General features: G+C 40.5%; 1 protein-coding gene across 1 annotated transcript in view; it reads right to left on the bottom strand.

Moving 5' to 3' along the window:
* Nucleotides 1-17,128, bottom strand: part of AGBL3 (AGBL carboxypeptidase 3) — a 101,982-nt gene extending 84,854 nt beyond the window's left edge. Inside the window, exons 1-3 of the mRNA XM_068973198.1 lie at nucleotides 17,066-17,128; nucleotides 16,153-16,213; nucleotides 4,231-4,416 (exon numbers count right to left, since the gene is read on the bottom strand). Of these exons, the coding sequence (XP_068829299.1) occupies nucleotides 4,231-4,416; nucleotides 16,153-16,213; nucleotides 17,066-17,128 (310 nt within the window). The remainder of the gene's footprint in view (nucleotides 1-4,230; nucleotides 4,417-16,152; nucleotides 16,214-17,065) is intronic.
* Nucleotides 17,129-25,162: the final 8,034 nt, after the last annotated feature.

Raw genomic sequence — 25,162 nt, 5'->3', positions numbered from 1 at the left:
TTGAAGGGCCCTCAGCCTGAGTTGAGGTTTGGAGACTGATCACCTCCTCTTGGCAGAGAACTCGAATTCTGGTTCTGGTCTGGTCTGATTTCTGGTAGGGCCGAGTTCCGGTCCTCCCTTCTCTGGAGGCCCAGGGAAAAGTCCCATAACACCTGGGTATCTGTAGGTGGCAGGAGATGTCTGTAAGGCCACCCCTTTCGCCACCCCCCCCCCCCACCTCCTCCCCCTTCTTCTTTCAACCTGGCTTCCTTTCCTCCCTTGAAATCTTTGATGTTAGTACTTGGATCTGAAGTTCTGTGTCTCTATAGGAGGTCTTCTGAGAGACTGTATTCTTGTATTTAAGGGCTTCCCTGGTGGTGCAGAGGCTAAAGCGTCTGCCTGCAATATGGGAGACCTGGGTTCAATCCCTGGGTCAGGAAGATCCCCTAGAGAAGGAAATGGCAACCCACTCCAGTATTCTTGCCTGGAGAATCGAATGGATGGAGGAGCTTGGTGGACTACAGTCCACGGGTCGCAAAGAGTCGGACACGACTGAGCGACTTCACTTTCACTTCACTTTCAGGAGTATTATTTACAGTTATATCAAGCCTAGCTGTAAACTCCACCTTATGAGCTGGATGGGCTTCCAACTCAAAATATTTACTAATCGGAGCCTGATGAGCAGCAGCACAATTTCATATGAAGCAACACTAGTAATTATTCTATTATAGGTTCTCTTAATAAATAGATCTTTCACCCTTAAAACCCTCATCACAAGAACATTTACAAATAATCTTCCCATCATGACCCCTAGTTATATGATTTATTTCCACTTTAGCAGAAACTAACTGAGCTTTTTTTTGACTTAACAGAAAACTCTGAACTTGTATCAGGTTTCAACATAGAATATGCAGCAGGTACGTTTGTTGTATTTTTCTTAAGCAGACATTATCAAAATAAACATTTTTACAATAATCCTGTTGCTAGGAGCACTCCATAGCCCTATATACCAGATCTATACACAACCAACTTCATTATCAGAACACTATCACTAACAATCTTTTCCTATGAATTTGGAAAAAAAATTTCATACTACTAACACTTGTTGTTGTTCAGTTGCTAAGTTGTGTCCAATTCTTTGCAAACCCATGAACTGCAGCACAACAGGCTTCCCTGTCCTTCAATATCTCCCAGAATTTGCTCTAACTCATGTCCATTGAGTTCGTGATGCCATGTAATGCTAGTCCAAATCATATGACCCGTTTCATTACCCATTATAATATCAGGCTTCTACAGTACCAACCATCCCTCCATAAACATAAGAAGTATGTCTGATATAAGTCACTTTGATAGAGAGTAAATAGAGGTTTAAATTCTCTTTAGAATCATAGGAATTGAACCTACCCTTAAGAACTCAAAATTCTTTCTGCTACCATATAATACCATATTCTATAGGAAAGTCAGCTAAATGAGCCATTAGGCCCATCCCTAAAATGTTGGTTTATACCCTTCCTGTACTAATAAATCCCATCACATTATCATCATCCTAATAACCATTATCTTAGGAACCATAACAACCAGATCCCACTGACTATTAATCTGAATTGCTTTTGAAATATACTAGCCATTCAGTTCAGTTTGGTTCAGTTGCTCAGTTGTGTCCGACTTTGCGACCCCATGGATTGCAGCAAGCCAGGCTTCCCTGTCCATCACCAACTCCTGGACCTTATTTAAACTCATGTGCATTGAGTCAGTGATGCCATCCAACCATCTCATCCTCTGTCATCCCCTTCTCCTCCTGCCTTCAATCTTTCCCAGATAGCTGGTAAGAAGTTGCTGTATAACACAGGGAGCCTAGCCTGGCACTCTGTGAAAAAACCACCAAAAAAAGTGTTAAGAGAGACATGAGAATTTCAAAACCCAGAAGTCATAGAAAAACAGTAGACATACTGATTATATAAAAATTAAAACTTTCTTAATGATAAAGTGACAAACTAAGAAGAAAAGAATGCCAGGTCTATGACACAGTAAGCCAACCCGCTCCAGTACTCTTGCCTGGATGTAGGAGCCTGGCAGGCTGCCGTCTATGGGGTCGCACAGAGTCGAACACGACTGAAGCGACTTAGCAGCATCAGCTGCAAGCCAACCTCCTGAATATGTAGGTAGCATTTACAGACCAAGAAAAGGAAAAGTACAACCAATAACAAAATGGGCAAAGTATTTTTATCAAACAGTTCACATAAAAATCAGTAAATATACTTATTGTTCATTTGTATTTCTATTTAAATTCTTAGCCCATCTTTTTTAGTCTGGTTATTATTCTCTTATTGAGCTACAGCAATTCTTATATATTTTAGAGATTTTGTGATGCGAAAGTCGCTCAGTTGTGTCCTACTCTCTGCATGGAATTCTCCAGACCAAAATACTGGAGTGGGTAGCCGCCTTCCCAACCCAGGGATCAAACCCAGGTCTCCCACATTGCAGGCAGGTTCTTTACCAGTTCAGCCACAAGGGATTAACCCTTATCAAATATGTTTTGCAAATATTTTTCCTCATTCCACAAGCTGCCTTTTCACTATTTTGATTATTTCCTTTGTGTGCAGAAGCTTTTTAGTTTGATGTATATTTCCATTTGTCTCTTTTTGCTTTTGTTGCCTGTGTTTTTCCTGTCATACCCATGATATCACTGCCAAGAACAATGTCATGAAGCTTCCTCCTCCTTTTTTTCTAGCAGTTTTACAGTTTCAGACCTTAAGTTTGTCTTTAGTCTGTTTTAAGTTGATTTTTTATAAGATAAAGTCCCAATTTCATTACTTTGCATGTTGACATCCAATTTTCTCAGCATTTTTAAATAGACTCTTTCTCCCCATTGTGGATTCTTGGCACTCTTATTAAATATCAGTTGGCATATATGCATGGATTTATTTCTGGAGTCTGAATCTGCCTGCCAATACAGGAGACACAAGTTTGATCCCTAGGTGGGGAAGATCCCCTGGAGGAAGGAAATGGCAACCCACTCCAGTATTCTTGCCTGGGAAATCCCATGGACAGAAGAGCCTGACAGGCTATAGTCCATGGAGTCGCAAAGAGTTAGACATGACTTAGTAACTAAACAACAACAATTCTGTTCCATAGGCCTGTATTTGTGTCCTTATGCCAGTGACATACTGTTTTGGTTACTGTAGTTTTTTGGTAATATATTTTGAAATCAGAATGTGTGATGTCTCCAGCTTTGTTCTTCTTTCTCAAGACTGATATGTCTATGTGTGGCCTTTCGTGGTTCCATCTGAATTTAGAGCTGTTTATTATTTCTATAAAAAAATGCCATTGTAAAATTTTGATAAAGATTGCATTGTCAACATCAAAAATCTTTGGAGAATTGAAAATCAAAGCCACAGTAAGACATCATCTTATACATGTTAGGATGGTATGGAGAAATGGAGTATTTTCTGCCCTATCAATTCACAATGATGTCACAGCGAGGAACTAAGGATTTGAGTAATCAAATTGCAGGATGCTGGCCCCAGATAGCTGAGATGCATATGAAAGGAGTGATATCAATAAGCCCAGACTTAGAAAATGATTTCAATATGAAAATGATTTCAGTAAGCCCATACATAGAATTTCAGTAAGAAAATGATCTCACTAAGCCCATACATAGAAAAGTGCTAAATTTCTCGAGATAATCTGGTTTTCCTTAATTAACAATAATCTTTTGATGTTTAGACTACCTGCCCCTTGCTGCAAACTTCTATATAAGCAGACTCCTCCCCCTGACTTCTTGGAACAGCTGTCTCAGGGTTACTAGAGATGCTGTCTCCCGAGCCTGAAGTCCTAAAAAATTCCCACCAAATAAAACAAAACTCTCATCTTCTAGGTTGTGACTACTTTTTTAAGTTGACCACTTTTTGGCTATTATCCAAAAACCAAAAGATAGTGTTGACGAGGATGTGGAAAAAAATGGAACTGAATTGAAAAGTAAGTATAAATATAGACTAGAGTTCAAAGACTTCACATTAAAAAATGCAAAATATTTTAAATATATTTGGAATAAATAAAATATATTTTGAAGTCAATTTCACTTTATCTTTTTAAATGTTTAACTACTAAAAAATTAAAAATTATATACATGGTTTGTGTTATATTTCTGCTGGAACATACTATTTAATACCAAGTGTGTTTTTACTGAAGTCAGGTTTGGCACAGTAAGTCTGCCAATGTTTGAATCCCCAAAACTTGCTAAGAACATACCAATATGTTCGATTTTTTCATCAATGACCTCACAGTGGTATGGCCACCGTGTTGGGCTCAGCGGACCAGAAGACGAGACACCATATAAATCTCGTGGTTTACGAAGACGTGGCACCCATCTCCCTAGCTGATATTCCAATAGTATCTGTGTAGTCCGGGGGAAAAATGGGTCACTAATAGAGTCAGCTGAAAAAGGATTCAAACACAATCATGAGTGATAAGAAGGATAAACCCCAATTCCTATAATTATTTTACATAGTCTTTTTTCTAATAACATTAATTTATGAATACTTGTGGATATTGTTATAAAATGTTATATTTCATGGCATTAAAAAAAATAAAAGATTAATGAAATTTTAAAATAATTTTCGCAATAGCTAGAAAATATCTGTTGGCCTTATATACTATTAATTTATCCTAAATTCTCACTGCTACTCCAAAAATACTTGTTTCTTACAATTTTTCTAGCAAACTGTCTATGGTTAAGCCTTCTTAAACTTAATCAAACTGAAGTGAAGTGAAGTGAAATCGCTCAGTCGTGTCCGATTCTTTGCGACTCCGTGGACTGCAGCCCAGCGGCTCCTCTGTCCATGGGATTTTCCAGGCAAGAATACTGGAGTGGGTTGCCATTTCTTTCTCCAGGGGATCTTCCCGACCCGGGAATCAAACCCAGGTCTCCCGCATTGCGGGCAGGTGCAGGCAGACGCTTTAACCTCTGAGCCACCAGCGTTGCAACATTTGTTTAATGCATTAAAAGACACACACTGACCTTAATTCCTGACCACCTACTAGAACTATATTCTCAGAGCTTGCAAGTGAACTCTGATACAACTTCTCAATTGTCATTTCAGGGTCATTATGTGATATAACCCCAGGAATATATTTGCATAAAGTACAATGAGGTTGTTCCAAGTAGGTAATGCAGTGGCCATCTTTTTATGGGATAATTATGGACCATCAATGTGATGTTGATAATCATACCTCTTTAAGCTCTGTTCCCTTGTTTTTTTAATGATGCTACACTTCCTAGTTTTCTTCTGTTTTCCACATACTTGGTTCTCCATTTTTTCTCACTGACTTCTTTGCTCTTTCACCTCTGAAATGTGGGTTTTTAGATTTAATTTTTGGCTATTTTTTGTACAATACCAGATATACCAATGGCAACCCACGCCAGTATTCTTGCCTGGAGACTCCTGTGGACAGAGGAGCCTAATGGGCTGCCATCTATGGGGTCGCACAGAGTCAGACATGACTGAAGCAACTTAGTAGCAGCAGCAGCAGATATATCAATTGGACTAGGAGTCAGACAAACTGAGTTCTATTCTACCACTCTGTTTTTATATGATTTTGGTTGGCCAATCAGCCTCTTTGAACATAAATCTTACTATATGCAAATAAGGGATAATAATACCTTCCCTTGCTACTTCTCAGGACTTTTACTTGGATCCATTTATCCAACAGTTATTAATCATCTAGCAATCCACTGTGTGAATAGAGGATATTTTGTCTAATTTACAGTATGACTCAAAAATGACAAGGTACCAATTTATGACTTAGAAAATAAAATTAGATTTGTACCTCTCACTATTTTGTAAATTCATACAGAAATTAAATATAAAAATTCAAACAAGTAGGTAAAAGGACTTAGAGGAAATTTAGAAGATGATATTCATGATCTTGGCATAGAGAAGGTCTTTGTAGCTTTTAAACAGGTATAAAAATAAAGAGCCATAAATAAGTAACAATAAATTTAACATCAAAATAATTCTAAGTAACAGAAACAATGTAAACAAAGTTAACAAAGAATCATTATGAATGGGCAATTCATAATAAGGTAGAATATAAATACTCAAGCATAGGAAACAATTCTCAATTTCTGTAGCAATCAAGAAAATGTTAGCTAAAATAGTGAGTTACCGTCTTTCTTCCAACAGATAGGCAAAATTTTAAAGAGAAAAATGTGGGGGAAGAAGTCTGCAAAATAGTACTATAAATTTTCTATGAGTATCGGTATAGGTATGTATACAAATGAAAAGAAAAAGGTCTAGAAGGGTACATACCAAACTGAGAACAGTGGTTATCTCAAAAAGGAAGATCTGTTTTAGGATGGTGGTGAAAATGATCCAATAGAGATAAAAACCTTATCTTCAATTTCAGAATATCTCTGATATGTGAATATTTAGAAGAAATATTTTATTGTATATTTGAAAGTACTCTAAAACAGTGTAAAAATTTAAAAAATCAAGTATACATCAAGATGGTCATATACATGTACATTTGCAAATGAATGACTTTATTATAGAAACTCTTCACACAGGCGTACTTCATTTTACATAAGAATGTATTTCCAAAACATAATGTTTAGGAAAATTAAAATTTGAATCATATTGTAGTTGCATTTAAAGGACTAATTATTTAAAGAAATGTCAAGGTGGACTTTCCTGGCATTCCAGTGGTTAAGACTATGCTCCCAATGCAGGGGGCATGGTTTGGATCCCTGGTCAGGGAACTAAGATCCTGCATGCCACCACACAGCATGGCCAAAAAAAAAAATGCAATGTCAAGGTAAATTCTTATGTTAGGTGAAGTCCTCTATAATGACCACTTTCATTTAGTTTATATAAAAATCAAACAAACCTTAAAAGTTTGAACTTCAGGGGAAGATCAAGATGACAAAATACAACCATGAGGTGCTCACCCCTCCCAACAAATACATTTAAGAAAACCTCCATGTGGCACAATTCTCAGAGAAAACTAACTGGAAACTGGCAGAAGGTCTCTGATACAACTCAAGCAGCAAGAAAGACCTTCATGTAACCTGGGAAGACAGATAAAAAGGGCACCAAGTCAGGTAGGACTTGTGCCTCTGAGAGGGATCTGTAAGGAAGAGAATGTTGCGAGGGCAGACCCTTACCCTGGGGAGGGAGCAGACAGACTCACAATCAGGGCATCCCTGTCCTGGGTCCTGCACAAGGAGACAAGCCCCCTTGCCTGCTGGGAAATCCACTGAGACGGAGAAAGGGCTGGAGGAACCTAGACTCTTCCTGTGAGGGGTGCACATGAGTTGGTTGACTGGGTGGAGCTGGCAGCTCTGCCTTGCACTGGCAGCCGCTGCCTTGCTGCACTTCCCAAACCGAAGGGGTGAGCACCCTGTCCCCACTCACTGCATACCACAACCTGGCATCAGATAAGGGCAAAGATTTCGTCTAACTACACAGAATCAGACCAGGGTGCCTGGGTGTGATGCAGGCAGAGCTGTGAAGACCACTGTTAGTGTGTACACACTAGGCAGTGCCACAAGAATGTGTGAAGCAGCTAAGTGCTAAACCTTGGGTACACAGGCCGTGGTCAAGAATATGCCACAGCTTGCTTCCCAGTGACTGCACTCGGGCTCCGTCCACCCCACTGCAGCTCAGCGCCAGATGTGGGGCAGACAGGTCCAGGGAGAAGTGTGCCAGAGAGGCAGCCCAGGTCACAAGGTAGCAGCAGAGCCACCTCAGTTCCTGCAGCCACAATGTCCACGTCCCCGGCCCCAGTCTACTCCACACCACAGCCCTGTACTGTATCTGGGACAAACACAATGGACAAAGGGATATGACTTTGAGCTGCTTCTGAGAGGAACTGTGATACTTACCCAAGTGATGCACAGGTGCACTGTGACCTCAGGAGCACACTTGCTTCCGCAATCACCTCCTTTAGGAAGGGGCAAACACTCGAAGGTAATGGAGCCTTTTCCAACCCAACCCTCAGCACTTCTACTCCAAAAACTGGGGAGCAGACAGAACCCAACTAGGCAATGACGACCACAAAGAAAGAGGAACCCTAGCCTACATGGAGCACAGCCTCTAGACACTACGAAACCAATCACACCTCTTCACTTATCAAGGGGTCAAGTGACCAAGCTGCAAGTTCAAAAAGGAAGTTATAAAAATGCTAAAGAAACGATGCTATACAAAGAAAATCCTAAAGATGCTACCAGAAAAGTACTAGAGCTCAATGAATTTGGTAAAGTTGCAGTATACAAAATTAACACACAGAAATATCTTGCGGAAATTCCTATACACTAACAATGAGAGATCAAAAAGAGAAATTAATGAAACAATTCCATTACCATCACATCAAAAATAATAACCTACCAAAGGAGACAAAAGACCTGTACTCTGAAAATTATTAATATTAGACACTTATGAAAGAAATAGAAGATGACACAAATAGATGGAAAGATATATGATGTTTTTGGATCAGAAGGATCAATACTGTCAAAATGACTATACTACTACCCAAGGCAATCTACAGATTCAGTGCAATCCCTATCAAATTACCAATGGAGTTTTTCACAGAACTAGAAAAAAACTTTTTCAGTTTGTATGGAAACACAAAAGACCCCAAATAGCCAAAGCAATCCTGAGAAAGAAAAATGGAGGTAGAGGAATCAGGCTCCCTGACTTCAGACTATACTACAAATCAGTATGGTACTGGCACAAAACGTTGATGCTGGGAAAGACTGAAGACAATACAAGAAGGGGACAACAGAGGATGCAATGGTTAGATAGTATCACTGACTCAGTGGACATGAAATATGAGCAAACTCTGGGAAATAGTGGAGGACAGAGGAGCCTGGCATGCTACAGTCTATGAGGTCACAAAGCTTCAGACATGACTTAGCAACTGAACAACAACTGGCACAAAAATAAACATGTACATCAATGGAAAAAGACAGAAAACCCAAAATAAGCCCCTACCCTTATGGTCAATTAATCTATGACAAAGGAGGCAAGAATATACAATAAAGAAAAGACAATCTCTTCAATAAGTTGTGCTGGGAAAACCGGACAGCTACATGTAAAAGAATGAAATCAGAAAGTTCTCTAACACCATACACAAAAATAAATTCAAAATGGATCTTCCTAACCCAGGGATTGAACCTGGGTCTCCTGCAATACAGTCAAGATTCTTTATGGTCTGGGCTGCCAAGGAAGCCCATAATTTATGTGATTATATGCTAAAGAGAGATGTTAGAATTACAGAAACTCCCTGCATTGATTTTTGCTTACTCATCTAAGACAGCAGGGATGAGCTGCTTCTTTATTCTGTAGTAAACATGGGACTGTTTTCATTTCTTGACTCTTCCGTAAATCTCTGTCAGTTTTTGGATCATAGGAAACTATGTTCAGGCCTCTGAGATTGGGCCCACCCCAACCCAAGGAGCAGGCTTGGTGGGCTGCAGAGGGCATGATGGAGGTGTTCACTTCCTTTTCCTGTGCCCTAATCACTCAGATGTGGCTTTGGCTTAAGCTTCGAGCCTTTATTCTACACCACAAACAATCCCCCATAAATTAAAACACATCAATCTCTTTGTGGACAGTGTCTCTTGAGTCTGGGCCAGTCTTCCCCAGGAGGTAGAGGGATATCCACACTTCTAGAGGTATCCTGAGGTTTCTATCAGAAAGGTCTGCTCAGCATCTTGCATTCTGGCAATCTAGCCTCAGTTCAGCTGATCAGTCGTGTCTGACTCTTTGCAACCCCACGGACTGCAGCACGCCAGGCTTCCCTGTCCTTCACCAACTCACGGAGCTTGCTCAAACTCATGCCCATTGAGTCGGTGATGCCATCCAACTACCTCATCTTCTGTCATACCCTTCTCCTCCAGCCTTCAATCTTTCCCAGCATCAGTCTTTTTCCAATGAGTCAGCTCTTCACATCAGGTGGCCAAAGTATTGGAGCTTCAGCTTCAGCATCAGTCCTTCCAATGAATATTTAAGATTGATTTCCTTTAGGATTGACTGGTTTGATCTCCTTGCAGTCCAAGGGACTCTCAAGAGTCTTCTCCAACACCACAGTTCAACAGCATTGATTCTTCGGCACTCAGCTTTCTTTACAGTCCAACACTCACATCCATACATGACTACTGGAAAAACCATAGCTTTGAACTAGATGGACCTTTGTTGGCAAAGTAATGTCTCTGCTTTTGAATATGCTATCTAGGTTGGTCATGACTTCCCTTCCAAGGAGCAAGCGTCATTTAATTTCATGGCTACAGTCACCATCTGCAGTGATTTTGGAGCCCAAGAAAATAAGTCAGCCACTGTTTCCCCATCTATTTGCCATGAAGTGATGGAACCAGAGGCCATGATCTTCATTTTCTGAATGTTGAGTTTTAAGCTAACTTTTTCACTCTCATCTTTTCACTTTCATCAAGAGGCTTTTTAGTTCTTCCTCACTTTCTGCCATAAGTGTGGTGCCATCTGCATATCTGAGGTTATTGATATTTCTCCTGGCAATTTTGATTCCATCTTGTGCTTCATCCAGTCCAGCATTTCGCATGATATATTCTGCATATAAGTTAAATAAGCAGGGTGACAATATACAGCCTTGAAGTACTCCTTTCCTGATTTGGAACCAGTCTGTTGTTCAATGTCCAGTTCTAACTGATGCTTCTTGACCTGCATACAGGTTCCTCAGGGGGCAGGTCAGGTGGTCTGGTATTCCCATCTCTTGAAGAATCTTTCCATAGTTTGCTGTGATCCACACAGTCAAACACTTTGGTGTAGTCAATAAAGCAGAAGGAGATGTTTTTCTGGAACTCTCTTGCTTTTTCAATGACCCAGTGTATGTCCGTAATTTGACCTCTGGTTCCTCGGCCTTTTCTAAAACCAGCTTGAACATCTGGAAGTTCATGGTTCACATACTTTTGGAGCCTCACTTGGAGAATTTTAAGCATTACTTTGCTGGCATGTGCTGCTGCTGCTACTAAGTCGCTTCAGTCGTGTCCGACTCTGTGCGACCCCACAGACGACAGCCTACCAAGGCTCCCCCATCCTTGGGATTCTCCAGGCAAGAACACTGGAGTGGGTTGCCATTTCCTTCTCCAGTGCATGAAAGTGAAAAGTGAAAGTGAAATCACTCAGTCGTGTCTGACTCTTCACAACCCCATGGACTGCTAGTGTGTGAGAAAGTGCAATTGTGTGGTAGTTTGAACATTCTTTGGCATTTCCTTTCTTTGGGATTGGAATGAAAACTGACCTTTTCCAGTCCTGTGGCCACTGCTGAGTTTTCCAAATGTGCTGGCATATTGAGTGGAGCACTTTTTCAGCAACATCTTTTAGGATTTGAAATAGCTCAACTGGAATTCCATCACCTCTACTAGCTTTGTTTGTGGTGATGCTTCCTAAGGCCCATTTGACTTCACATTCCAGGATGTCTGGCTTTAGGTGAGTGATCACACCATCATGTTTGTCTGGGTCACGAAGATCTTTTTTCTATAGTTCTGTGTATTTCTACCAGCTGTTCTTAATATCTTCTGCCTCTGTTAGGTCTATACCATTCCTGTCCTTTACTGTGACCATCTTTGCATGAAATGTTCCCTTGGTATCACTAATTTTCTTGAAGAGATAAAAAACTAAAAATAGAACCACCATATGATCAAGCATCCCTTCACAGATCACAGCCTTGTCCTGAAGAAGGAGCTTGAATAACCCAAAGAAGCTATGAGCCATGCAGTGCAGGGCCACCCAATACAGATGGGTCATAGTGGAGAGTTCTGATAAAACGTGGTCCACTAGAGGACAGAATGACAAACCACTCCATCCAGTATTCTTGCCCGGAGAAACCCATGGACAGTATGAAAAGGCAAAAAGATACAACATTGGAAGGTGAGCCTGTCAGGTTCAGAGGTGTCCAATATACTACTGGGGAAGAGCCGAGGGCAATTACTAATAGCTCCAGAAAGAATGAAGCAGCAGGCCAAAGCAGAAACAATACTCAGCTGTGGATGTGTGTGATGGTGAAAGTAAAGTCTTATGCTGTAAAGAACAATATTGCATAGGAATCTGGAATATTAGGTCCACAAATCAAGGTAAATTGAACATGGTGAAGAAGGAGATGGCGAGAGTGAACATCAGCATCTTAGGAATCAGTAAACTAAAATGGATGGGAATGAGTGAACTTAATTCAGGTGACCATTATGTCTACTACTGTGGGCAAGAATCCTTTAGAAAAAATGGAGCAGAATAGTAAGGAGAGATAAGGTGGCCTTAAACGAACACTGCAAGAAAGCAGAGGAAAACAACAGAATGGGAAAGACTTAGAGAGCTCTTCAAGAAAACTGGAGATATCAAGGGAACATTTCATGCAAGGACAGCACAATAAATGACAGAAATGGCAAGGACCTAACAGCAGCAGAAGGTCTTAAGAAGAGGTGGCAAGAATACACAGAAGAACTATACAAAAAATGTCTTAATGACCCAGATAACCATGATGGTGTGGTCAACTCACTCACCTAGAGCCAGACATCCTGGAATGTGAAGTCTAGTGGGCCTTAGGAAGCAGTGCCATGAACAAAGCTAGGGGAGGTGATGGAATTCCAGCTAATCCTAAAAGATGATGCTGTTAAAGAGCTTCATTCACTATGTCAGCATTTTTAGAAAACTCAGCAGTGGCCAAAGGGCTGGAAAAGCTCAGTTTTCATTTCAATTCCAAAGAAGGACAGTACCAAAGAATGTTTAAACTACTGCACAATTAGTGCTCATTTCACATGCTAGTAAGATTATGCTCAAAATCCTTCAAGCTAGGCTTCAGCAGTACACGAACTGAGAACTTCTAGATGTACAAGCTGGGTTTCGAAGAGGCAGAGGAACCAGAGATCAAACTGCCAAAATTCACTGGATCATAAAGAAAGCAAGGGATTTCCAGAAAAACATCTACTTCATTGATTACACTAAAGCCATTGACTGTGTAGATAACAATAAACTGGAAGATTCTTAAAGAGATGGGGATACCAAATCACCTTACTTGTCTCCTGAGAAATCTGTATGAGGGTCAAGAAGCAACAGTTAGAACCTTACATGGAATGACTGATTGGTTCAAAATTGGGAAAGGAGTATGGTAAGGCTGTATATTATCACCCTGTTTATTTAACTTATATGTGCCAGTGGTACAGAACCTGCCTGCCAATGCAGGAGACTGTAAGATGTGAGTTTCATCCCTGGGTCAGGAAGATCTTCTGGAGAAGAGCATGGCAACCCACTCCAGCATTCTTGCGTGAATCCCATGGACAGAGGAACCTGGTGGGCTACAGTCCATAGGGTTGCAAAGAGTTAGACATGACTCAAGTGACTTAGCACACATGATTTAGCATGCACACATGCAGAGTACATCATGCAAAATGCCAGGTTGGATGAATCACAAGCTGGAATCAAGAATGACAGAAGAAATATTAACAACCTCAGATATGCAGATGATACTACTCTAATAGCAGAAAATGAAGAGGAACTAAAGAGCCTCTTGATAAGGGTGAAAGAGGAGAGTGAAAAAGCTGGCTTAAAACTCAACATTCAGAAAACTAAGATCATGGCATCCAGTCCCATCACTTCATGGCAAATTGAAGCGGAAAAGTGGAAACAATGACAGATTTTATTTTCTTGGGCTCCAAGAACACTCCAGATAGTGACTACAGCCATGAAATTAAAAGACTTGCTCCTTGGAAGGAAAGCTATGACAAACCTAGACAGCGTATTAAAAAGCAAAGACATCACTTTGCCCTCAAAGGTCCATCTAGTCAAAGCTATGGTTTTTCCAGCAGTCAATATGGATATGAGAGTTGGACCATAAAGAAAGCTGAGCATCAAAGAACTGATGCTTTTAAATTGTATTAGAGAAGAGTTTTGAGAATCCATTCAACTGCAAGGAGATCAAGCCAGTCAATCCTAAAGGAAATCAACCCTGAATATTCATTGGAAGGACTGAAGCTAAAGCGCCAATACTTTGGCTACCTGATGCAGAGTCAACCCATTGGAAAAGACTTTGATGCTGGGAAAGACTGAATGCAAAAGGAGAAGTGGGTGGCAGAGAATGACATGGTTAGATAGCATCATCAACTCAATGGACATGAATCTGAGCAAACCCTGGGAGGTAGTGAAGGACAAGGAAGCCTGGCAGGCTTAGTCCATGGGGTCACAAAGAGTTGGACTTAGTAATTGAACTTAGTTACTGAACAACAACAACATCATGATCTGGCAATCCCACTCCTGGGCATATATGCAGAGAAGACCATAATTCGAAAAGATAATGCACCCCAATGTTCATTTCAGTACTATTTACAATAGCCAAGACATGACAGCAAACTAAATGTCCATCAACAGAGGAATGGATATGATGTGGTACATATATACAATGGAATACCACTCAGCTATAAAAAAGAACAAAATAATGTCATTTGTAGCAACATGGATGGACCTAGATATTATTATACTAAGTGAAGTAAGTCGGACAAAGACAAATATCATATGTATCACCAATATATGGAATCTAATTTTTAAAAATGATACAAACTTATTCATGAAACAGAAATAGACTGATAGATTTTGAAAACAAACATGGTAATCACAGGGGAAATGTTGTGGGGGAGGGATAAATAAGAAACTTGTGGTTACATACAGACCGCACCATGTGTAAGATAGGTAACCAGCAAGGATCTACTGTATAACACAAGGAATTCTACTCAATATTCTGTAATAAACTTTATGAGAAAAGGATCTGAAAAAGAAATGAATATATGTATATGTATTACTGAATCACTTTGTTGCACACCTGATACTAACACAACACTGTAAAGCAATTCCAATAAAAGTTTATTCCAATAAAATATTCCAATAAAATTTTAAAACAAACAAAAAGAACCCCAAACAATCTAGTCAAAAAATGAACAGAAGACTTAAATAGATATTTTTCCAAAGAAGACATAGAGATGGCCAACAGGCACAGGAAAAGAGGCTCACCACTGATAATATTAGGGAAATGTAAATCAAAAGAACAATGAGGTTATCTCCTAACACAGGTCAGAATGACTATCAAAAAGTCTGCAAAGAATAAAGCTGGAGAGGGTGTGGAGAAAAGGGAACGCTTATACACTGTTGGTAGGAATGTAAATTGGTGCAGCCACTATGGAAAACAGTATGGAAGTTTCTTAAAAAGCTAAAAATAGAACTGCCATATGATCCAGCAATCCCATTCCTCGGATTTATATCCAGAAATAACTAAAACTCTAATTAAAAAAGAGACATGTATCCCAATGTTCATAGCAGCACTATTTACAATAGCCTAGACTTGGAAGCTACCCAAGTCCCCATCAATAGATGACTGATTTAAGATGTATTGTATATAAACACACATATATATATAATAAAATATTACTCAGCCATAAAAATGAATGGGATATGACCATTTGCAACAATATGGACCTCAAAAATACATGGATGGACCTTGAGAACATTATACCTGTATCTATGTAAGTCCAAGTTCCTTATTTATCCCTCCCCCACATTTCTCCTGTGGTAAACATGTTTGTTTTAAAAAATCTATCAGTCTATTTCTGTTTTGTAATTAAGTTCATTTGTATCATTTTTTAAAATACCTGTGAAGTAAGTTAGACAGAGGAAGACAAACGTCAATATAGTTTATATGTGGAATCTAAAAAATTCAATATAAACAGATTTATAGACACAGAAAACAAATTTATGGTTATCACAGGGGAAAGGAAGTGGGAGGGATAAATTAGGAGTATGGGATTAACAACCTACTATACATAAAATAGATAAAAACAAGGCTTTACTGAATAACACAGGCAATTACATTATCTTCTAATAATCTATAATGGAAAATAATGTGAAAAACTATATATATTATATATATAACTGAGTCACTTTTCTGTATACCTGAAACAGGATATTGTAAATCTCCTATACTGCAATTTAAAAAAAATGTTTAAACTCCAAAATACTTTTTATTAAAAATACATCTCTCCTTACCAATAACAGAATAATAATTCCTGTGTTATTCATTCTTTTTTTTCTAGCTTTCTCTCATTTTTCATCTACTTAAGGTCTTATCAGAAAGAGAAGGGAGAATATATGAATAATTTCAAACCTGTTAAAAGTGCACACTGATGGATGTCTTCATTTACAAACTTCATAAAGGTATCCTCATCCTAAAACAAGAGAATTTTAAAATATTTCTATTTTAAAAACAGCTTTCCAATCCAGAAATATTTTACATCTTAATGCTTAGAACTGAGTGTGTCATTAATCTTTAATAAACGAAAAAGGATTATTATCAGCTGTTGGTCTCAAATCACCCAACACTTTGAATATCCTGAAACAAAGTTTTCATCTTTTATTTCTCTTCTTCCACAGGCAAGGCCATATTAATGATTGTAGAGAAGAAATAGTTTAAAGATTCTTGATAAGCCTGGCAAAACAACTCAAATTCAATATAAAATTAACCGGAAAATGGAAGAAAGACAAGAAACCCAGAAAGCCTCGGACTTAATGGATTATACCTCATTTGCGTAGTTTATTTTGGGACCTTAACTTACATAGATAATTTATACTTTACTAAAATGTGAAGGGAATTTCTTAGAAATATGTGCTGGAACCAGAAGAAATATCTTCAACTACTGCTAAACTATTTTGTTTAGAAAGAGAAACTGCTGTTTCCCACCTCCCGGCTTTCTTCCTCTATGTACTTTTGCTACATCACTGCCACATGAAACCTATTATGGTGACACACAGCAGGTTTAGAAATAGGAGGTCCTACTATTAAGATAACTCAGAGAAGTCTTACCTAAAATACTTTCTCAAAAAAAACCCAATATAGATTCTCTTTTTACATAAGGCATACTGCACACAGTAACAGCTTTGCTTTCAGTTTATTTCCCAACTTCAGTGACAAGTGATTTAAGTATCCAATTGATTGTTAGTCAATTGAATTTATAACATTTTTACTGGGAATTTGTATTTTATAACAAGTTTTAAGTAGGATAAAGTTGAGAAAAACATACTGATTCATCTTCATCACTGATTGTTCTGTCTGAATAGTCTTCCTTTTCTGAATCTTCTGACATCTCTTCCAATATCTGGCTCAAAATTTCTTTTATTATGTAGGTCGGCTATAAAACAATTTGTAAGGAACTTGTTTGACAGTTTTCTTTTTAAGCACACATTAAAATGTTTACCCCCAAATATATTCAATTAATAGTGACAAAAGTTTTCTCTATAAAGGAAATTAGGACACAGCTAATTAAACCTTTAATTTCAAAGATTTAAATACATTTTCTATTTTTATTACAGACAAAAATCACAAAAGAAAAAACAATTTAACTGAAAAAGGAATTTTCAGGGTACAAAGCCAAATCATTTACATCCTCTATTTACAATTAAATACCATACAGCGATAGAAAGTTCAGAATGAGCCTGAGGAATTAAAAAACATGAATCAAAGAAAATTTACAATTACTGATTCAGGCACTGAGTTTCAACAATATAGTTATTTTTTTCTGCGTAATTTTTCAAATGAAAATAGGCTTTTATTCTCTGTATTTTGGTTGATATTCTGTAGATACTGTCTGTTCTAAATATTCGGTTGTAAGTCTTACTGGAATTTCAATCGTTATCAGAAGGCTGTACTGACAACGACCATTAATCCTCCCTATGCGAGTATTCTCTTAAATGGCAAAGACAATGAAATAATAGAAATCGCTTGTCAAGAGTCTACTATTTTTGAGAGACTAAAGGAATTTACTAATTTTGAAACTACCGGTTTACGCTCTTTTCTACAAAATAGGTTTTAGAGCGTGGACTACATAAAGACGCTCTTTTCAACAAAGTGTTTAGAGCGTGGACTATATAAAGCCCAAGCTCCATAGCGGAAAAACTACGAATACAACAGAGAAGTCTGTCTTATGGATGATACCTTCAGTAGTAAGAGACTAAAGGTTCCGTTTGGGGACCACAACTCCAATTTTGGAAAACTAAAATGGCCTCACTGACTCGATGGACGTGAGTCTGAGTGAACTCCGGGAGTTGCTGATGGAAAGGGAGGCCTGGCGTGCTGCGGTTCATGGGGTCGCAGAGAGTCGGACACGACTGACCGACTGAACTGAAACTGGTATAAATCTTGGTTCTGTCTTTTTACGTGAAAATATGAGGCGCACCAACCTGCTGCTGCTAAGTCGCTTCAGTCGTGTCCGACTCTGTGCGACCCCATAGACGGCAGCCCACCAGGCTCCCCCGTCCCTGGGACTCTCCAGGCAAGAACAGTGGAGTGGGTTGCCATTTCCTTCTCCATAAATCTTGGTTCTGTCTTTTTACGTGAAAATATGAGGCGCACCAACCTGCTGCAGGGTAAAACCTGAGCGGCAGGGACGCCACAGACACAGGCGGATCTAAGTGGCGCTCCCTCCGCGCGCGTCTTCTACCTCAGAAGCGACACAGCCGGCAGCGCCCCGCCCAGTCGTGCGGGGGCCTTCCGCGGGCAGGAACAGCTTCCTCGGCTGGAAGGACAGGGAAGCCGCAATTCCCGGGCGGCCCAAGTGTTCCTCCCACACTCACTTCGCGAGCCAGCAGTGGGGGGAAGGGCACATTTTCTCGGGCGCTATCTTTCCCCTTAGGGACTGTCCTCCTCGGCACTTCCCTGTCCCGTCGCGGCCACCTCCCCCTCGCCCCGAGTCTCCCGGCCAGGTCAGTCGTTCCGCGGCCCGGCAAGCCGCCTTTTCCGTGCCGGGAGCCGCAGCGCAGCCCCAGAAGCCAACAGCCCAGACACTGGATAAAACCCTACTGCAGATGAGCAGCCCCCGCCACGCCCTTCACCTCGCGGCGCGCGGCGCTCGTTACCAGGGCAACGGGGTCACCCTCGCGAGACCTCGGGCAGACCTAGCTACACAGCACTTCGGTTGAAGTAAAGAAGCACAGGCTGGAATCAAGATTGCCGGGAGAAATATCAATAACCTCAGATATGCACATGACACCACCCTTATGGCAGAAAGTGAAGAGGAACTAAAAAGCCTCTTGATGAAAGTGAAAGATGAGAGTGAAAAAGTTGGCTTAAAGCTCAACATTCAGAAAACGAAGATCATGGCATCTGGTCCCATCACTTCATGGGAAATAGGGAAACAGTGGAACAGTGTCAGCCAATTTTTTGGGCTCCAAAATCACTGCAGATGGTGATTGCAGCCATGAAATTAAAAGACGCTTACTCCTTGGAAGAAAAGTTATCGCCAACCTAGATAGCATATTCAAAAGCAGAGACATTATTTTGCCAACTAAGGTCCGTCTAGTCAAGGCTATGGTTTTTCCTGTGGCCATGTATGGATGTGAGAGTTGGACTGTGAAGAAGGCTGAGCACCGAAGAATTGATGCTTTTGAACTGTGGTGTTGGAGAAGACTCTTGAGAGTCCCTTGGACTGCAAGGAGTTCCAATCAGTCCATTCTGAAGGAGATCAGCCTTGGGATTTCTTTGGAAGGAATGATGCTAAAGCTGAAACTCCAATACTTTGGCCACCTCATGCGAAGAGTTGACTCATTGGGAAAGACTCTGATGCTGGGAGGGATTGTGGGCAGGAGGAGAAGGGGACGACACAGGATGAGATGGCAGGATGGCATCATGGACTCGATGGACGTGAGTCTGAGTGAACTCCGGGAGATGGTGATGGACAGGGAGGCCTGGCGTGCTGTGATTCATGGGGTCGCAGAGTCGGACACGACTGAGCGACTGAACTGAACTGAAAGGGAAAGCTGTACTTGGATGGCATCACCGACTCAATGGACTTAAGTTTGAGTAAGCTCCGGGAGTTGGTGATGGACAGGGAGGCCTGGCCGTGCTGCAGTCCATGGGGTCGTGGGGAGTCACAGGACTGAGGGACTGAACTGAATTGAACTGAACTGAACTGAAAGGGAAAGCGCTGAAGATGACGGGAGCTAGGGAGAGACGGACAGGCCTCAAAGTACCTCTGGCTGAGGGAAGGTGGCTAGCAAGAAATTATAGGGGCAGAGGAAGGAAGGTGTTTGTTCCCACGGTGCCGCACCTTTTCCCTTCTCCGAGGAGACAGTGGAGCAGACTGGTTAAGGCTTGGGCTTTGTTGAACTTTATTTGTAGCCACACTGAGTTGGGGTTTTGCACAGTTGTGTGGCCAATAATCTTTATTGGATTTGGAAAATGAGACTTTTCTTTTTAAATCTTTGGTAGAAGAGTCAGAGATATACCAGGGTAAAGTCTTGAGATTTTTATCAGCTCAGCGATTCTTTAAGAATAATAATCATGGTTCAGTGGATAAAGAATCTGCCTGCCAATACAGGAGACGCAGGTTCAACCCCTGGGTCTGGAAGATCCCCTGGAGAAGGAAATGGCAATCCACTCCAGTATTCCTGCGTGGAGAATCCCATGGACAAAGGAGTCTGACGGGCTACAGTCCACGGGGTCAGAAATGGCTCAGACACGTCGTAGTGACTAAACAGTGACAACAATGGTACGGAGGACATTATGCAAATCACATTACATGTACTGTTTCATCTAATTAAATATGATCTTCCCATAACAGACTTAGTCATTTTTCCTGTATATTCAATCTTGATTTTTCCCCTGGTCTTTAGCTTACTGGGTAGTTTATTTGGAATAGTTTTCCAAGTACAGCTAAAAAAAAAAAAACTTTGGTGCCCGCATGAGGCATTATGTGTCATGAGATTTGTAATATTGTAGAAATGGAGATGATGGACCATAGCAAGTTTCACAGTAGAATAAAGAGCAAAGTAATAGCTTAAACATGGAAACAGATTAATAATGTGTGGTTAAACATTGTCAGTTTCCAAAAAATAATACAATTTTTTGAGTTCAGAGGTTTGGAAGATTGGCCCTTCCAGAAAAAGAAATAGAGCACATTATTAGATCACACTTTCTTGGAAAATAATAACCCTTTATAGTTGTAGCTGGTTTTATGTCATCAGTTCAGTTCAGTCGCTCAGTCGTGTCCAACTGTTTGTGACCCCATGAACTGCAGCACGCCAGGCCTCCCTGTCCATCACCAACTCCTGGAGTCCACCCAAACCCATGTCCATTGAGTTGCTGATGCCATCCAACTATCTCATTCTCTGTCATCCCCTTCTCCTGCCTTCACTCTTTCCCAGCATCAGGGTCTTCTCAAATGAGTCAGCTCTTCCCATCAGGTGGCCAAAGTATTAGAGGTCATACAGGTTACTAAAGATGACATGCATAGACAATTTTTACATATGGAATCTATTTTGTATTGGATTTTAGAGTCAAGACTGCAGGCCATAGTGTCAAGACACACAAGGTGAAACTCCAAGAAATGATCTAACCAGGTTACACAAGAAATGGATGGCAGGACTGGAACTTAGATCTCAAGATATTTAGTTCAAATGTTTACACAATCATATTTCAAGTGATCCTACAGAGAAAAATTTTAGTGCGTAATAAAAATTTAAAAACTTTGAAAATTGTTTTTACTCATTCTTTCATTAATTCAACAAGTATTTATTCAATCCCTACTACTTGCCAGGGATTGTTCCCTGTGGAAGGCTTTTGCAGGGAATAAAACAGATATTCCTTGTGGAGATTATGTCCTAACTGGGAGAAGACAGACCAATCAGTTCAGTCGCTCAATCGTGTCTGACTCTTTGCGACCCCATGGACTGCAGCACGCCAGGCCTCCCTGTCCATCACCAGCTCTCGGAGTTACTCAGACTCATGTCCGTTGAGTCAGTGATGCCATCTAACCATCTCATCCTCTGTTGACCCCTTCTGCTCCCGCCTTCAATCTTTCCCAGCATCAGAGTCTTTTCCAATGAGTCAGCACTTCACGTCAGGTGGCCAAAGTATTAGAACTTCAGCTTCAGCATCAGTCCTTCCAGTGAACATCCAGGCTGATTTCCTTTAGGATGAACTGGTTGGATCTCCTTGCAGGCCAAGGGACTCTCAAGAGTCTTCACCACCACAGTTCAAAAACGTCAATTCTTCGACACTCAGCTTTCTTTATAATCCAACTCTCATATCCATACATGACTACTGGAAAAACCATAGCCTTGACTAGATGGATCTTTGTTGGCAAAGTAATGTCTCTGCTTTTTAATGTGCTGTCTAGGTTGATCATAACTTTCCTTCCAAGGAGCAAGCGTCTTTTAATTTCATAGCTACAGTCACCATCTGCAGTGATTTTGGAGCTCCCCCACATAAAGTCTGCCACTGTTTCCACTGTTTCCCCATCTATTTGCCATGAAGTGATGCGACCAGATGCTATGATCTTAGTTTTCTGAATGTTGAGTTTTAAACCAACTTTTTCACTCTCCGCTTTCACTTTCATCAAGAGGCTTTTTAGTTCTTCTTCACTTTCTGCCATAAGGGTGGTGTTAAAAAAAAAAAAGGCACCCCAGGTGATAAGAATTGGTGTGGAGAGAAATAAAATGGAAAATTAAAGCACATAGGGAATACTCTGGTGGGTGGGCCTCAGTAGGTGTGGCTTTCTTGATGAGCAGTCCAGGAAAGTCTCTCTGAACAGACTTTTGAGCAGAGACCTGAAGCAAGGAAAGGGATGAGCCATGTGAATATCTAGGGGGAGACCTTAGCAGGCAGGAGAATCAGCAAGAACAATGGTTCTGAGAGAAGACCATGTCATGAATTTTATACTAGGCAGTACTGTTTAGCCCAGGGGTCCCCCACCTATGGAATCTAATGCCTGATGATCTAAGGTGGAGCTCATATTATAATAACAAACATAAAGTCAAGTGTCATTCAGTTGTGTCTGACTCTTTGTGACCCCATGGACTGTAGCCCACCAGGCTCCTCTCTCCATGGAATTCTCCAGGCAAAAATACTGGAGTGGGTAGCCATTCCCTTCTCCAGGGGATCTTTCCAACCCAGAGATTGAACCCATGTCTCCCACATTACAGGAAGATTCTTTACCATCTGAGCCCAAAGTGCAAAATAAATGTAATGTGCCTGAATCATCCCCAAATCACCCCCTACCCTTGGTCTGTGGAAAAACTGTCTTTCACAAAACTAGTTCCTGGTGACAAAAAGGTAGGGGACTGTTGGTTTAGCTGGAGTCACTACATTTTAAGGAATGAGGTTTCATTAGGACCTCTTTCTTCCCCAGATAAAATTATTTCCTTGAGCACCTGTTGCTTTTTAGCTTTTTTTTTTTTTAAGAAAAACTTACTCTCCTATTCTAGACAGTAGAATATAGTGAAAATGAAATTCTTTGCCTTCAAGTTACAGTGGAAGGAGTAAACTTCAACCCAAAGGTCAATTATGGTACATTGAGTTTTTGTTCCCCTTGTCTATGATCTCATCAGCTTCTGCTTCCTAGGAAGTCAGCTTTACCTGTGCAAGAACTTTTCCTCCTCCAGTTTTTGGATGGATTCATCTCCTCTAAGCCTGCAGTATAAAAGGGAATAGTAAGAAAAGAAAAGAAAAACCCAAACAGTACTCCAAAATGTATATTTATTGGCTTGGCAATCAGGAGTTAAGGTCATTTTAGCAACATATGGCCAAATGAAAATTGTGTTAGGAATGTGATTTATTCTGCGTGGTTATATCATTTTGAGCAGAGACTTAAATGAGAAGATGAGGTGACTAGGGTAATCAGTTATTTACGACATCACAGAAGTCAGTGGTTGTGTGGCTGTAGAGGCCTTGTCATCATTTGACTGAGGAAGCTGTACGGATCCTGGGAGCACCTGGGGTTATCTGATATTTGATATTCAGTACCTGTTACACTTCGATTTCAAACTCGATTCAGTGTCCTTCTCCTCATTACCTCCCAAACCTGTCCCTAGCTCTAGTGACTTAGAAAGTGAGAGGGAAGAGATGTTTCACTATTTACATTCATCCCCTCTTTCTTCTAAGTGCTGGTTCCTTGTCATGTGAGGATGATTCAGGGCTGGGGGAAGGGCAGGTATCTCATCACTGGGCCAAGTTGCAGTCTGCATTATTGGTCTTCAGTGCTGTTATTGTTCTTTGTCTGTGTGCTTCAAGAGGAGCATGGTGGCCCCAACTTGCCCCTTGACAAAGGGCTGTCTTCAAGGCATGCTCCTAGGAAATAGCAATCTCTTGTGAGGAATTACGGGGAACAGAGGTTAGAATGGTGATTCTTTATTTACTACGTTGTAATGAATTTGGCTTGGATAAGGATCCGAATTTCTGTTTCCATTTACTTTTCTTCCAGCACTTGCTTCTATTAGTACTTGGCCAAGGTATTTTGTAGAAAATAAATGTGTTTTACTGAAATAATAATGCTTATTTTGGCAAACTCTTTTCTCATTAGGAAGCCAAAGCTAATAGCAATTGCATTTATCCATGGATACCAGGCTAAGTGAATGCGTATCTAAAACTAAAGATATACAAATGTTGATAGTAAAGCGGTAGAGAAAGTTATATATCGAATATACACACACCACACACACACAAAGGTTCAAAATAAGAGTCAAGAACCGATTGTGCAGCACACAATTGTGCTCTGTCGTAACCTAAGTGGGAAGGAAATCCAAGGAAGAGAGAATGTATGTACATGTGTGGCTGATTCGCTTTGCTTCATAGCAGAAACTAACACAACACGGTAAAGCAACTCCAATTAAAAAACTTGAAAAGTAGACCAAAAACTTAAACTAATCGTTGAGGCAGTGAAATTAAAAAGAAAAAAGTAAAGGGTAGAAGTAAAGTTAGCAGTTGCCAAGTCTCAGTTGCTCAGTCGTATCTGACTCTTTGTGACCCCATAGACTGTAGCGGCTCCTCTGTTCATGGGATTCTCCAGGCAAGAAAACTGGAGTAGGTTGCCATTTCCTACTCCAGGGGATCTTCCTGACCCAGGGACTGAACGGCATCTCCTGTGTTTCCTGCATTGGCAGGTAGATTCTTTACCACTGAGCCACCTGCAAGTGCTAACCAAAAGAAAGCCATGGTAGCAATGTTTAGAAAAAATAAACTTTAAGGCAAAAATCTCTGCTATAATTAGAGCATCACTTCATAATTGTGGTGCTACCAGTAAAAAGCCTGCCTGCCAATGCAGGATACTTAAGAGACACAGTTCAATCAATCCCTGGGTCAGGAAGTTTCCCATGGAGGAGGGCATGGCAACCCATTCCAGTATTCT

This window comes from Capricornis sumatraensis, chromosome 5 (genome assembly GCF_032405125.1).
Source record: "Capricornis sumatraensis isolate serow.1 chromosome 5, serow.2, whole genome shotgun sequence".
NCBI lineage: Eukaryota > Metazoa > Chordata > Mammalia > Artiodactyla > Bovidae > Capricornis > Capricornis sumatraensis.
This window is presented reverse-complemented; position numbering and strand designations above follow the sequence as displayed.